This window comes from Gadus chalcogrammus, chromosome 16, assembly GCF_026213295.1.
Source record: "Gadus chalcogrammus isolate NIFS_2021 chromosome 16, NIFS_Gcha_1.0, whole genome shotgun sequence".
NCBI lineage: Eukaryota > Metazoa > Chordata > Actinopteri > Gadiformes > Gadidae > Gadus > Gadus chalcogrammus.
In genome coordinates this window covers 35277320-35291937 of record NC_079427.1, presented here as the reverse complement: position 1 = coordinate 35291937, position 14618 = coordinate 35277320, and the positions used below count along the sequence as shown (strand labels likewise).

At 44.2% G+C, this 14618-nt stretch overlaps 1 protein-coding gene across 1 annotated transcript in view; it reads left to right on the top strand.

Moving 5' to 3' along the window:
* fer1l6 (fer-1 like family member 6) overlaps nt 1-14618 on the top strand; it is a 210437-nt gene that overhangs the window by 123707 nt on the left and 72112 nt on the right. Inside the window, exons 31-32 of the mRNA XM_056610925.1 lie at nt 5027-5072; nt 5323-5367. Coding sequence (XP_056466900.1) covers nt 5027-5072; nt 5323-5367 — 91 coding nt within the window. The remainder of the gene's footprint in view (nt 1-5026; nt 5073-5322; nt 5368-14618) is intronic.

The window sequence follows — 14618 nt, the reverse complement described above, 5'->3', positions numbered from 1 at the left end:
AGAATTCAAATGAGAAGAATTATGGGACCAAAAAATCAAGGGATATTTAGAATAGAAAAATAATTTGCGATTAATCGCGAGTTAACTATGACATTAATGCGATTAATCACGATTAAATATTTTAATCGCTTGACAGCTCTAATATAATATATATATATATATTATATATATATATATATATATATATATGTATGTATGTCAAACAATTGATACCATTGATTAGACAGATTTATTAGATGGGCCTACCTAATAAACCTTTGGAATACACAAGACCGGAAATCATAGCAACGCCGGTAAACAAACCCCGAGAAGCCCAATCCCTATGAGAGTTCCCTGCGCTACGGCCATCCGGAGGCGCACAGACCTTTTGGCCGTGATATTATATATACAATTATGTTATATTATATACTATTATATATAGAGCTCCGGGAGTCGCAAACGGCAACAATCAATTTCTCCTCCATGCTGCAGTTCACCCCGGACTGCACTGCACTGAGTTTGACGGTTGAACGCTGATTGGCTGTTACGTTACACATGTCACTCAGTGGCCACGCTGTTGAACGCTGATTGGCTGTCATCACGCGAAATTCACGTCAGAGTTGAAATATTTCAACTCGAGCAAATTTGTCACCCCACAAATCCTCGTGAACGCGCTCGCTTGTGCACGGCGAAAGTGTGGCGCGACAAATCAAAACGCCACAAATTCTGATTTGTGGCGCGACAAATCTGAATTTCTCTCGCGAAAAATTCGCCCTCGCCCTCGCCTCTACGTTCGCTTTGTATGGGATCTTGTCGCCCCCTCGCGTTTGGTGAGAACGCACAGTTAGACAAAGGGACATTCAAATCTTCACCCAAAAGGAAAAAATAGCATCCAAGCGCACATACAAGCATGCATATCAGGGTTATTCACAAAAAGTGTCATGATACATGCAAGTTGGCTTAACTCCTCAGAGTTAGAAATATATATTGCATTCCTACTCAGTCAACATCTTATCACAATTACAAATAACTTTACTGGTCCCCCCAGATTTCTATAAGCAGTTGTAAAACCTTGCTTTCGTACTCAGTCAACATAACATTAAAACCGCTAGTGTTTTAATGTTGTCTGTACTAAAAGCATACGCCTCCTTTAAATGCGTCTGCAAAATTGAATTGTACGTCATGAGCGACCAAAGCGAACAGAAATATTCGCAGCAAAACTTTATGCTTCTGGTGTGGACGTAGGCCTACAGTTAGGGTTAGCAGATCTTACAACCGCCAGGAATATGTTCTCCAAGCTTCATCCCCAGTTTTTCGGCTTAGTCTAGCCGGAGATCAGCTACTTAAATCAGCGTGCGCAGCTTCCTAGCCCCTCCACTGACAATGGCGTCACCATTTGTGGGTGTTCCCGTGGACCTCGGCGCACTTCTCGTACAGGCGTCTCTCCGGAGACAGAGGGTTTTACAGGACAGAACCGATCCTTTGGCATTGTCTGACGATATTCAGATTTAAGACTTTATTGTCATTGGGGTTCTTCATGAGATACAGATTCTCATCAGAGGGTGTTCGTTATTTGATCGTCCTCGTTGGACCTTATGTAGACAATGCTTACTGTTGCGCATTGTGTCTCCGTGACAGAGTGCTAGAGTGGAGGTAGCGCGTCAGTCTTGAATTTCTGCGCGGGGGGTTCGACTCCCAAGTGACGCGAATTTATGTGAAGCTTAAAAAGTCCCAATTCTCATGCATATGGAATACTTATTCACCAATGCTTATGGAAATATTTTTTTGTGCTTATTTCGAACTTGAAACCATATTTTCAAGGCCGTGCTGGCACCACATCTATGGGGGTAAAATGCATGATGATAGACCGGCGAATTTGAACCCCGGTCGCTGGCGTTCGGGTCTTATATTAATCCACTACGCTACAGCCGCTACCTCTCTGCGGTTGAAAACATGCGATACATTTCTTACATAGGGTGTATTTAAAGTGAGTTCCCTAAATGATAGAATAAGGCAGGATGGACGTTGCTTAGGCATTTTTAAATCATCATCATTCTATTTGGATTAATGGCGAACAATTCTGCATTTGGCATAGTTATTTTATAGACAATATGCAGAATCTTTTCACTTATACGCATATAGACTGCTTGATCTATCGTAAAGGTGAGAAAAATGACGCAAAAAACGCCCCTTTCAAGTGAACGCGCACTGAACCTAAAGCGGAAAACCTGGTTCGACTAATTGAATCTAATGTGAGTGTCGTGGTACCGTTTAACTCTAATTGCGAGTTGCGGCTCTGTCGAGCCAGGTTTTCCGCTAGGATTTCCGCTATGTTCAGCGAGCTACGTGGTACACGCCCCGGGTGGGTTAACAACGAGATAAGCGATTATGATTGGCTAAGGCAGAGTCATGTTTCATGGTAGCCAATCGGAGCCAGTGCAAGCCAGCACACGCGCGCCGCACACACCAAACAGATTCGATGAAGCAGCAGAAATGCCGAGTCCGGAGCAATCCGTTGAAAAGATGGCATTTTCTGTAGTATTCAGCAGATGTTCCACAGCCTTCGCAACCAAGCAAATTGAAATGCAGGCCCCATCCACACTAATCCGGGTAAATGTGAAAACGCACATGCAATGAAAATTATCTCCGTCCACACTATCGTTTTCATAATGTTTTGCATCCACGTTCCACACTGAAATTATTTTGATAAACAGTTGTTGTCATGGTTACGTTACTCTCTGTTTAGATTACAGGCGCGCGATCAGCTGATATTCACAGTTGATCAGCTGGTTAATAATTTTTGACCCGGCCTTGTCCAGAAACGCCGCTCCAAGTACGATTTGAACTGTCGTCTTCGGGTTTTTTACCATCACTGAAGAATAGGTGTCAACAATAATCGATTTGGCGATGCATCGCAATGCGGGGCATGCACGATTCAGCATTGATGCTGATGCCATAATTGATGTCGCTCTGTATTTTCGGGCCTTGAGTGGACAATAGAGTTGTGAAGTATACACTAGTCTGATTTCCACCGGGGACGTAAGCGCCGCGGAACGGCTGCGCCGCGGTCACCGCTGCTGATCGCTGCCACTCTAATCAATGAAACCATTTCCCCCGGCTCAGCAGCGTCCCAGAAGCGGCGCAGCGCTACCATTCCATAGCACTTCGAATTTTGACGCGAGCCGTTGCTGAACCGCATCAATTTCAACAGAGCAGATCGAGCCGGGCAGGAAGTGAAAAAGTAAAATCCATAGAGCATCCGGTCAATTTTCAAAATAAAACACAATACTCAGCTCATGTAGCCTATCACAACTTGACATCAACATAACGTCATGACCAGTGGCACCAGGTCAGCAGTCAATCAATCAGAGGGTCGGCAACATGGACGACGAGAGACTGATTGTCGAAGTGGAGCAACATAAAATAATTTATGAAATATATCATCCTTTTTATAAGGAAAATATCAGAAAGGACAAAGCCTGGTATTAAATTGCAGTAGGTTTGGGAGTGGAAGGTGAAAAGATTTGCCTTATTGTGTGTAGTCGAATTTTGATGCATTGCAATGCATTGTAGAATCGAATTGAATCGAATCGTTACCTGGTGAATCGTAATCGAATCGTGAGGGCAGTGCCAATGCACACCCCTACTGAAGAACATCAAGTACAGCGCTCGCCTCCGGAGTTGGAGCAACGAATATGTTTGAGCCAATATGTCGAGTGGTTTCTGGAGATAAATTAGTACATTGTAAAGAGAGATCATCATTTGCATTTCACCTGCCATTTTTTTGATGAGTGTCTCGGTCTCGAGCGCAAGCTTGTAGCAGTGTCATGGCAACCGAACGTCATCGTTTCTGAAAGCCTCCATCTACCCTGTCCACACTACAACGCGAACCCAGCGTTTTTACATTTATCGACCTCAGCGATCGTTTTCGAAAAGCATTGTTTTCAGCGTCGGAATTCTCTGTTTTAGTGTGGACGGAAGGGCTAAACGGATAAATATTTATGCGTTTGTAGATTTACCCGGGTAAGTGTGGACGGGGCCTCTGTTGGAAGCATATCAGGGCCTTGAATGGGCAGTTCAACCAGTTAACACATTAAGGCCAAGTGATAACTACTCAGAAAAATTCAAATTCTTTCACATATAGCAACTTTCTTTTTTTTACAGTAACGCAAATAGTTACTTTCCCTGGTAACTAGTTACCTTTATTATGGAGTAATTCAGTTACTAACTCAGTTACTTTTTGGAACATGTAGTGAGTAACTATAACTAATTACTTTTTTAAGGCCGAGTCTAGGACCTCGTTCCTTCTTTAGAATCACGTCAGGGTCACCAAATTGTCGTGTTCTTTTAGAAAGGTAATCGAATCACGCTTTTAACTCACTTTATTTGGTAAAGTTTCGGTATGGTAACTATGAAGTAAAAGGAGGGAAATTGTATATACACGCGTGGAAAGACACTCAGCTGGTCATCTATGCAAATTTTCGGCAATTTCCCCCAGGGGATCAATAAAGTATTTCTAATCTAATCTAATCTAATCTAAATGAGCTACCGTGTGTTTCTGCCCCCCTTGGGGCGTGCAGCTGTTTAAATTTGGAGTAGGCGTGGTTTATATGACGTAGTACGTGCTCTGATTGGCTAAGGTTTTGAGAACCTGCCTCCGGCTTCCTCATATGTGGGATGAAGCTGCCATATTGTGGCTATGTGCAGTTATTATAGCTTATATGTTGGTCCTGCTCCTCTTGTGGCTATGTGCAGTTATTACAGCTTATATGTTTGGTGCTGCTCCCTCCCTGTGCTTATTTGCGTCACAAGCCCAGATGCTGGGCATTTGCCCTGTAAATCTATCCCCCTTCTGTTACCTTCTGATTATCATCGGTAAAACGTGGGTCCATTAAAAACGGAATAGTCATATAAAACCCTTCACCCTCCTCACAGGTCTGTTTACCTCCTCTACCAGAGGGAGAGAGAGAGATACTACAGCTGGTAGAGAGAAATGAGCATTGCATAATCTATTTAATGTATTTTTATTGTTGTCTTTTTGTTTCAGTCAAGACAGAAAGAAGTTCATCCCTTCCCCCAGGTGTTTGATAAAGGTACACCCACACACACACCCGCACACCCACGCCAACGCATACATATTTCAGAGGTAGATCAGATGGTGTCAAGCGGAGGGTTGCTGGTTGGATTGCTAGGTGCCAGGTTCCCCACTAGCCCTGCTCCTGACAGCCGTCCCCTGCATGGTGCCTCTGTGTACCAAACTTCTGGGATTGTACAAATTGCACAGATTGTAAAGCCCTTTGAGTGACCACATTTCCCTCACACGCATATTGTCGTGTTTTGCAGCTTCTTCTTTCCAGAATCTTCTGAGTGACAGCGTCGCTGGTTTGGGTGAGAAAACCTTAACTTCAACTCAACATTATCTCTTTATCCCATAGTCATATCTCATAATAAAGTTAGGCTAGGCAATTTGAAGAAATTGTCCAACAGAGAAAGTCCCGCCCTCCCGTCAGGCCTCCCTCTAAAGCCCCACATCCCCCCTAAATACGGGACTAGGGCTAGCTTTAGCGTGCAAGCTTTAGCACGCTATATTTAGCACGCTATATTTAGCACCCCAGCTTTAGCGATGGGTCTGCCTGTGGAAGATTCCAGTCAATAAGTGCATGGGCAGACAAACGGCAGCTAGACAGACAGCGTCTGGCTGACCTGCGACCGCCACAGATACTACAGTTTTCTTTTTTTCAGAGCATTTGATATATTGATGCATCCGAATTTGGGCAAATATAACAAGAAATACTTCTAAAAGAAGGGGCCTACCCTAGCTCATTAATACATTTACTGATTAACTCATGAACTCATGATCTATTATTATTATTATTATTATGTCTTTCTAGTTTTAGGCTAGCAACTACTATTGGTTAGTTGAAAATAATAACAGCTTCTTCTGTAACTGAAAATTGTGTTAATTTTCAGAAGCACCTGAGTGAAATAAAAGTGTAAAAACAGCTAAGGCAGCAACTTAACTTAATAACTAACTAACTAACTAACACGATTGACTGAAAAGCAGTGCCAACATAAAATTATTTTTTAACCATTCAGCGATAAAACAGGCTGACTATCATTTAGGGTGCCACTCAATGACCTGCAAATGCAGACCGAAGCGTCATTAACACCCCCAGTCAAGTTGTGTGAGAAATACAGACTTTCTACTCCTCATTCACATATAAGGTTATTTACATTTCCTACGGAGAAAATACTACTACTACTTATCGAGGGGATTTTCAGGGTACAAATGTCAGGATACAAATACGGAAAATAGCAGGAGTATATATCAGGATGTACATGTATGTGTGAAAGCAGCTAAAGTGAAATAAAGCACGGGCTTGTGTGGGGAAGGGGGAGAGGGAGAAGGGGGGGTGCGAGGGCAAGATTGCGGATTGTACATTGGCTACCAACGTGAGAGTTAAAGATGTTTTTTGTCACACATAAAATACAAACAAAACATTAGAAAAATAAAACAACTACAGTCGGCAGGGGGGAGGGGGGACATCAATAGAGCAAGACATTTTGGGAGGCTAAATGAGGAGAGTGATATTACATTTGAGCGATAAAGTGTAAAGACATTTCGGGAGGCTCAAGGGTAATATTAAATTTAGCAACAAAGTTTAGTCTTGTGGTGGACTTTATAGACATAATTCACCATACTGTGTTATTGAGATGTTCTCGTTCTGTGTTAAAGGGAAGATGTCTCGACGGGGTCAATTTTCACAAAATCAGAACCCTAAAGGCATTTTGTGAATATTTATAATAAGTGTGATGGAAAATCCACATGTTTTATTGTTTTGTTGCTATTCTGTGTAATTTTATATAGGGCCTAGGTTCTACTCCTTGTGGGTCATCTAAAGTGTAAAACCGTCAAGGGTCAAGTGATGCATTTTGATTGCCTGCTCTTTCTGTTATCTTTAATCAGCTTCCAAGCAATGCTTTGATGTATGGGCCTGTTCCTCGACACTCTGGCTAGCGTCAACAAAGCCAGAGGTTACATTGCACGGCCGCCGACCCCACCTTAGCCTCGGTGGGGGAAGCTTCAACTGTAAAGATAACAATCTGGTGAACAAAGACTTTTAGTATTGGGGGACCACCCCCTTCAGGACCCAAACGAAGTGAATAAGAACTCATTGATTGGAAGACTCAGTGGACTTTCCTCGAAGCGTGTCTTTAGTATATGAAGTAACACGCCGTGAGAACTCCCATCTGAGGCCTCAGATTATTGTAATGTATGCCCGTTTTATTGTTTATTGATGCATGTTGTGATGTATCTTTGTTCGTACTTTTTTTACAAATATATATAACCACTAATTGTCAACAGTATTGTGTGCTTTTTGCATCTAAATATCTCATCTGCTTAGACGCAATATCTGATACAGAAACTGCCATAACATATATGACATTTCTAGGGGTATTAAGGGGTGCTGAATCCAAATATGCTGTATATGAAGCTCAAACATGTCCCAAAATGGCTCAACATTTATAAATCCAACATGGCCGCCACACCAGGCTGAAAACTATTTTTCAGTATATATTTTTGACTAAACAAGGTACAAACATGAATAAAATCGTTGCTATGGCGGCGCACACGGACGCAGCGGCTCTTGGCTCTCTGATTTAGTGTATTATTTAAGTGTATTATGCTCGTGATTTTAGTATTTTTAGTGTGTCTTAGGAAGTGATTGATTGATTGATTGATTGATTGATTGATTGATTCTTTTAATGACCACACAGCCAGGCTGGTGGAATTTGTTGTCAGCTTGGTACAGGTTCCAACTTACAAAACATATAACAAAGATATACATACAGAAATACACACTACACAATACATAAGGGCCATGCTTAATCCTTAACGTTCCGAGTTCAGAAAGTTTATTGCAGTTGGGATGAAACAGTTTTTTAACCGTGTTGTTCTTGAGGCAATTGTCCTGTAACGCCTCCCAGAAGGCAGTAGTTGGAAGGCATAGTGTGCAGGGTGAGTGGGGTCGGAGATGATTTTCCGTGCTCTGCGTAGTGTCCGTTTGTGGTAGAGTGAATCAAGGGATGGAAGGGGTGTGCCAATAATTTTGGATGCTCTATTTATGATGCGTTGTAGTTTCTTCCGGGAGAGTGAGTATAGTCTGCCGAACCAGACTGTGATGGAGAAGGTGAGGATGCTTTCTACGATGGCTGTGTAGAAGTGGAGCAGAAGATGGGACCTTACCCTGAACTTCTTGAGCTGACGGAGATGGAAAAGTCTTTGCTGGGCTTTTTTGTAGATGTGGTCTGCGTTTATTTTCCATTTGAGGTTATTGCTGATGTGGGTTCCAAGGAGTTTGAATGTGTCAGTGATGGAGATGGATTCAACTTAAATGAGCACAGGAGTTTTGGGGGATGGTTGGCGTCTTGGGTCGATGATGAGTTCCGTTGTTTTTGATGAGTGGAGTATGAGATCATGGTCTGTACACCAGGTCACTGCTTGGTTGATCTGTGCACGGTATTCTGTTTCTTGGTTGTTGGTGATGAGTCCTATGATGGTTGAGTCGTCCGCGTACTTGTACAGGTTGACAGAGCTGTGGTGGGATGTGAGCTTGTTTGTGTAAAGGGAGAATAGCCAGGGTGAGAGAACACAGCCTTGGGGTGTGCCTGTACTGAGGAAGAGAGGGGAGGATGTGGTATTTTTGATCTTCACCTTTTGTTGCCTGTTCCAGAGAAAGCTTTGAATCCAGTGACAGATGCATGGGTCGATGTTCATGTCCAGTAATGTATTGAATAGTTTGGCCGGGTTTATTGTGTTGAATGCAGAGCTGAAATCCATGAACAGGATGCGGGCATATGTGTTGGCGGACTCCAGGTGGTTCAGAATGTGATGAGTTGCTAAGATGACGGTGTCTGCAACTGACCTGTTGGCTCTGTATGCAAATTGATATGGGTCCATGAGGGGGGTGGTAACAGATTTCAGGTGATTTAGTATGATGCGCTCAAATGATTTCATAACTGCTGATGTCAAGGCAATGGGTCTGTAGTCATTGAGGCAGGAGATGGTCTTGGTTTTGGGAACTGGGATGATGATGGATTCTTTGAAGCAGTTGGGTACTGAGCTTTGGCAGAGGGAGGAGTTGAAGATGTTGGTAAAAACCCCAGCCAGCTCCGCAGCACAGTGGTGGAGAACGGAGGGGCTAATGTTATCTGGGCCGGGGGCTTTATTCCTCTTAAGTCCCTTGGAGGTGCTCCTTACCTCCTCCTCGTAGATGGTGAAAGGGGGGGGGGGGGAGGGGGTCTGGGAGAGATGGTGGTGGAACCGGTGCCTGCTCAAACCTTCCATAGAAAGTGTTAAGTGAATCAGGAAGCTGATTGTCGCTGTCAGGTGTGGGGGTGGGTTTATTTTTGTAGTTTGTCATGTTTTGTAATTTTTTCCAGATAGAGCGGGTGTCACTATTAGAGATTTGTTCTTCTAATTTAGTGGCATAGTTGGATTTGGCTTCTTATTGCAGATCTCAGTTTGTATTTGGCAGCCATATATTGTTCTTTATTTCCTGTCAAATGTGCTGTATTTTTCTCCTTTCTTATTATCTTAATGTCCTTGTTAAACCACAGTTTATTATTATTGTAGTGTTTGACTTTTTTGAGTGGAATGCACAGATCAACGCAGTAATTGACGTATGACGTCACTGCTTCGGTGACGTCGTTCAGGTCACCTGCGGCATGGAAAACATCCCAGTCTGTGCACGCGAAACAACCCCGAAGTTGTTCAATGGCTTCGGGGGACCAGCACCGGAGAAAGGTTGTTGGTGTTTTGGAGGATTTAACTTTTTGCCTGTATTTTGGAATTAGCAGCAGCATTGCATGCTCGGACCTGCCCAGCGGAGCCCTAGGGAAAGCACGGTAAGCCTCTCTGATGGAGGTGTAGCAGTGGTCAAGCGTGTTGGTCCCTCTGCTGGGGCAATTTACCTGCTGATGGTAGCCGGGGAGCTCAGATGATAGGTTGGTCTGGTTAAAGTCCCCGAGGACGATGACTGCTGTGTCCGGGTGTGAATTTTCCACTGAGGAGACGTAGTTGGCTAACTCGGCTATGGTGGTGTTAGCGTTAGCCTCAGGTGGAATGTAAACACAGATCATAATAATTGATGCAAACTCCCGTGGGAGGAATGATGGTCTGCATTTGACAGTGAGGTATTCCAGGTGAGGGGAACATACATGTGTGAGTTCAGTAGAATTTGTGCACCAGCGTTCATTTATCATGATGCAAACCCCACCGCCTTTTGCCTTGCCCGATAGTTTGGAAGATCTATCGGAACGATGCAATGTGAAACCTGGAAGAGTTACCGCTTGGTCTGGTACTGATTGATCCAGCCAGGTCTCTGTCAGGCAGATGGCAGAGCAGTCACTGTAGTCTTTGTCGGTTTGGATCATAGGTTGTAATTCGTCCATTTTGTGCCGGAGGGATCTTACGTTTGACAGCAGAAGGGCTGGGAGCGGTGGCCGGTAAGGGCGTCTCCTGAACCTGGCAAAGGGCCGGCTGCCATGGTGTTGAGGGGCTTGCGCTGTAGATGTTTAATTCCAGTAATTTCTTCTCCAGCAAGGATGTAGATGGGCCCAGATCACTGTGAGAGGTGGATCTGAGGTTTAGAAGCTCCGATCGGGTGTACTGGATTATGCACGACACTTTACAAACAAATAACGCAGACACTAAAATGACAGACAGGAACACTGCTTGTACTGTGGCAAGCCTCACGGCAGCCATTGATCCATGCAAGTGGTGTGAAGCTAAACATTTTTACAGCCACACAGAGCTCCTGAACATCGGATTACGTTGTCAGGTTGCAGTTACGAGCGACTTCCAGCGGAATCACAACATCCCGCTCGACATAGCGTGGCCACCGGAGTCCCCTTGGATTGTCGTTGGCCCCAGCAAGCGGCGTGGCGGTTACCGAGCGCGTCTTCTAGCCCGGCTACGGAAACAGCCACTCAAACCCCCGTTACCCAGCATCTTCCTGACTAACGCAAGATTCATCGTTCACAAAATCAACGAATTGGAACTACATCTAGCAGCCTACTGCTTTGTTCGCGATTGCTGTGTTATGATCATCACGGAGACCTGGCTACATCAGCTGATCCCGGATGCATCAGTTCTACTAGCGGGACGCACTATCTACCACTCCGACAGGAACAAGGATTCCGGAAAGAGCAGAGGAGGGGGACTGTGTGTTTATGTTCACAATGATTGGTGTGCAAGCAGTAAGAGCACAGACACTCACTGCTCCCCGGACATAGAAGCAATGTCAGGAGTTTGCAGAACCTTCTATCTGCCCAGAGAGCTGACAGTGGTAATTATCACTGCTGTCTATATTCCACCAGATGCAAATATTAGCATAGCTCTTACCTACCTACATGAGAGTGTCAATAAACAGCAGCAAGCTCATCCTGATGGGGTACACGTCATCGCTGGGGATTTTAATCAAGCATGCCTAAAGACAGTCCTTCCCAATTTTATACAGTATGTACGGTGCTCCACCAGAGGAAACAACACACTGGACCGTGTCTATTCTAACATAAAGCATGCTTATAGAGCAGTCCCCCTCCCACATCTGGGTCTGTCTGACCATCTTTTACTGCTCCTCATCCCAGCATACACTCCCCTTAGGAGGAAAACCAAGCCGTTCACAAAGACTGTAAAAACCTGACCAGAGGGTGCACTCTCCCAACTGCAGGACTGCTTCGCTCACACAGATTGGAGTATCCTTGAACAACAGGATCTACAGCGCTTCACTGACACCGTATTGTCATACATCAAATACTGCAATGACAATGTGACGGTTGATAAGAACATCAAAGTCTATCCAAACCGAAAGCCCTGGATGACAGGTGAAGTCCAGTCACTCCTGAGAGCCCGAAACGCCGCCTTCAAAACAAAGGACAATGTCCTGTACAGCGTGGCGAGAGCGGACCTGAGGAGAGGAATTAAAAGTGCGAAGGAGGCCTACAAAAGGAAGGTTGAGGGCCATCTGACAAACAACAACCCTCGTCAAGTGTGGCAGGGATTAAAACATCTCACAAACTACAAAAGCAGCCCCTCAGTGACCATCAGTGCCGACGCCTCGCTGGCAGAGGAATTAAACTATTTCCTTGCCCGTTTTGAGGCTACAAGGCCCAACACAGACATGCTGACCCCTCCGACCACAAGCCAACACACACTCACTATCCAGGAACATCAAGTGAGTCGTGTATTCAGGTCAGTGAACACAAGAAAAGCCACTGGACCTGATGGATTGCCTGGCGAAGTAATCAAAGCTTGTGCTGATCAGCTGGCAGTGGTCTTCACTAAGATCTTCAACTTGTCCCTGACACATGCCACCGTCCCACCATGTATCAAGTCGGCTACCATAATCCCTGTCCCAAAAAATTCAACTATCAATAACCTCAGTGACTACAGACCCATTGCACTAACACCAGCGGTTGCAAAATGTTTTGAGAGGCTTATGACTCATCACATCAAAGAATGCCTCCCTTCAACCTTTGACCCCTTCCAATTTGCATACAAAGCAAACCGATCAACTGATGATGCCATCTCTACAGCCCTCCACACTGCACTCAGCCACCTGGGACACCCGGGGACCTCCGTAAGGATGCTCTTCGTCGACTACTGCTCAGCCTTTAATACCATCATCCCTGACATCCTTGTGAGCAAGCTAGCTGCCCTGGACTTCCCCCCCACCACCTGTGCCTGGATAAAAGACTTTCTTACAAATCGACCGCAGTCTGTTAAAATTGGCACCCACAGCTCCTCCACCCTCATGCTCAGTCGGGTTCTCCACAGGGCTGCGTGCTGAGCCCACTCCTGTATGCCATCTACACACATGACTGTACTCCCACCCACCCCACCAACACAATAGTCAAATTCGCGGATGATACGACTGTGGTGGGGCTCATAACCGGAGGAGACGAGTCGGCCTATAGGGATGAGGTGCAGCGGCTGGTGGAGTGGTGTGCTGCAAACAACCTGACCCTTAACACAATAAAAACAAAGGATGTTATAATGGATTTCAGGCGTCACAGAGCTGACCCCGCCCCTCTCCACATAAATGGTGACTGTGTGGAGAGAGTCTCCACCTTCGGGTTCCTGGGAACTCACATCTCTGAGGACATATCCTGGTCAGCTAACACATCAGCGTTGGTGAAGAAGGCCCAACAACGACTCTACTTCCTGAGGGTACTCAAGAGAAACAAACTGGAGGAGAAGCTGCTGGTGACCTTTTACCGCTCCACCATCGAGAGTGTGCTGGCCTTCTCCATCACTGTGTGGTATGCTGGCTGTACAGTGGCTGACAGGAAAAGGCTACAGAGGGTGATAAGGTCAGCTGAAAAAACGATTGGCTTTCCTTTGCCCTCCTTGGATGACATTGCCAGCTCACGATGCATCTCAAGAACAAGAAAGATCATCCGTGACCACCTCCATCCCGGCCACCACCTGCTCAGCCTACTACCCTCTGGTAGGAGGTACAGGAGCCTGAAGAGCAGAACCAACAGACTGAACAAAAGCTTCTTTCCTTGGGCAATCAGGACACTCTTATAACTTGAAACACAGATTCTTCACTTTCTATAAAGTGCAATATGCTTACGGCCTTTATATTTATTTATTCTGACATCACCTGACCTTGTCTTGTTCCAAATGTTTTTCTTATTTCTCTTTTTTTTTTTCTTTTTTTTTTTTACAATTTTTAACTTAAATTGCTTCTTTTTTTTTTTTTTGTATGTAATGCACCTTCAGTTGGCACTCCCAATTTCGTTGTATAGGTGAATGTACAATGACAATAAAGTCTATCTTATCTTATCTTATTAAAATGTACTTTTGTAAGTTTTCCTACATGGCCAATTCGATGCCATATTCAGCTTTGAGATGTAATGTGAAGAAACTGCTTAGATATTGCAACAATAGTTGTTTTAACTATTAATAATTACTCAGTTATTATCATTATTATTGTTACTATTATTGTTAATATTATCAGGCTACATTTACTTACTTTTTGTTTTGTTTTGAGGTCAAATGTACAAACAAATGCACAAGTTACAAACTTGAATTAAATGTTCACAGGTTTTTTCAATAATCAGCTTGAAAATCACGCAAGTATAGAGAAAAGGTGGTCATTAGTGATAAACAAGTTGTCAATCAAATAAGTTCCAAAAGCAGGAAGATCCATCTGTCATGGTTCTATTTATTGAACTATATCCCAGTAGAAGTTACAGTGTCAGCTTATTCGCAGTACTCTTTCGTGTTCTGGCAAGTTTTCTTCAGTTGCATGCGTCTATACATTCCATGTGACTCTTTCTGAATAGAAAATAATAGAATAGAAAGATTACCACTAGTACAGGTACATTGGAACAAATGTTAGTTATCCTTACAATAATTTTGTTGGACTGGACTGGGAGACTATCCAAAGTTAATACACGTTCTAGGTGGTAAAGCGGCCACTACACAAAGCGAATTGTATTAACTTTGGAAAGTCTAACGGCATGAAATCCATTATCCCGCTTAATCTGTTGCCACATGATATGAAACTTCACTGCATCTAAGGTTGGAGGCAGAGTCACTTGTGGACGACCTTTGCAAAACAACT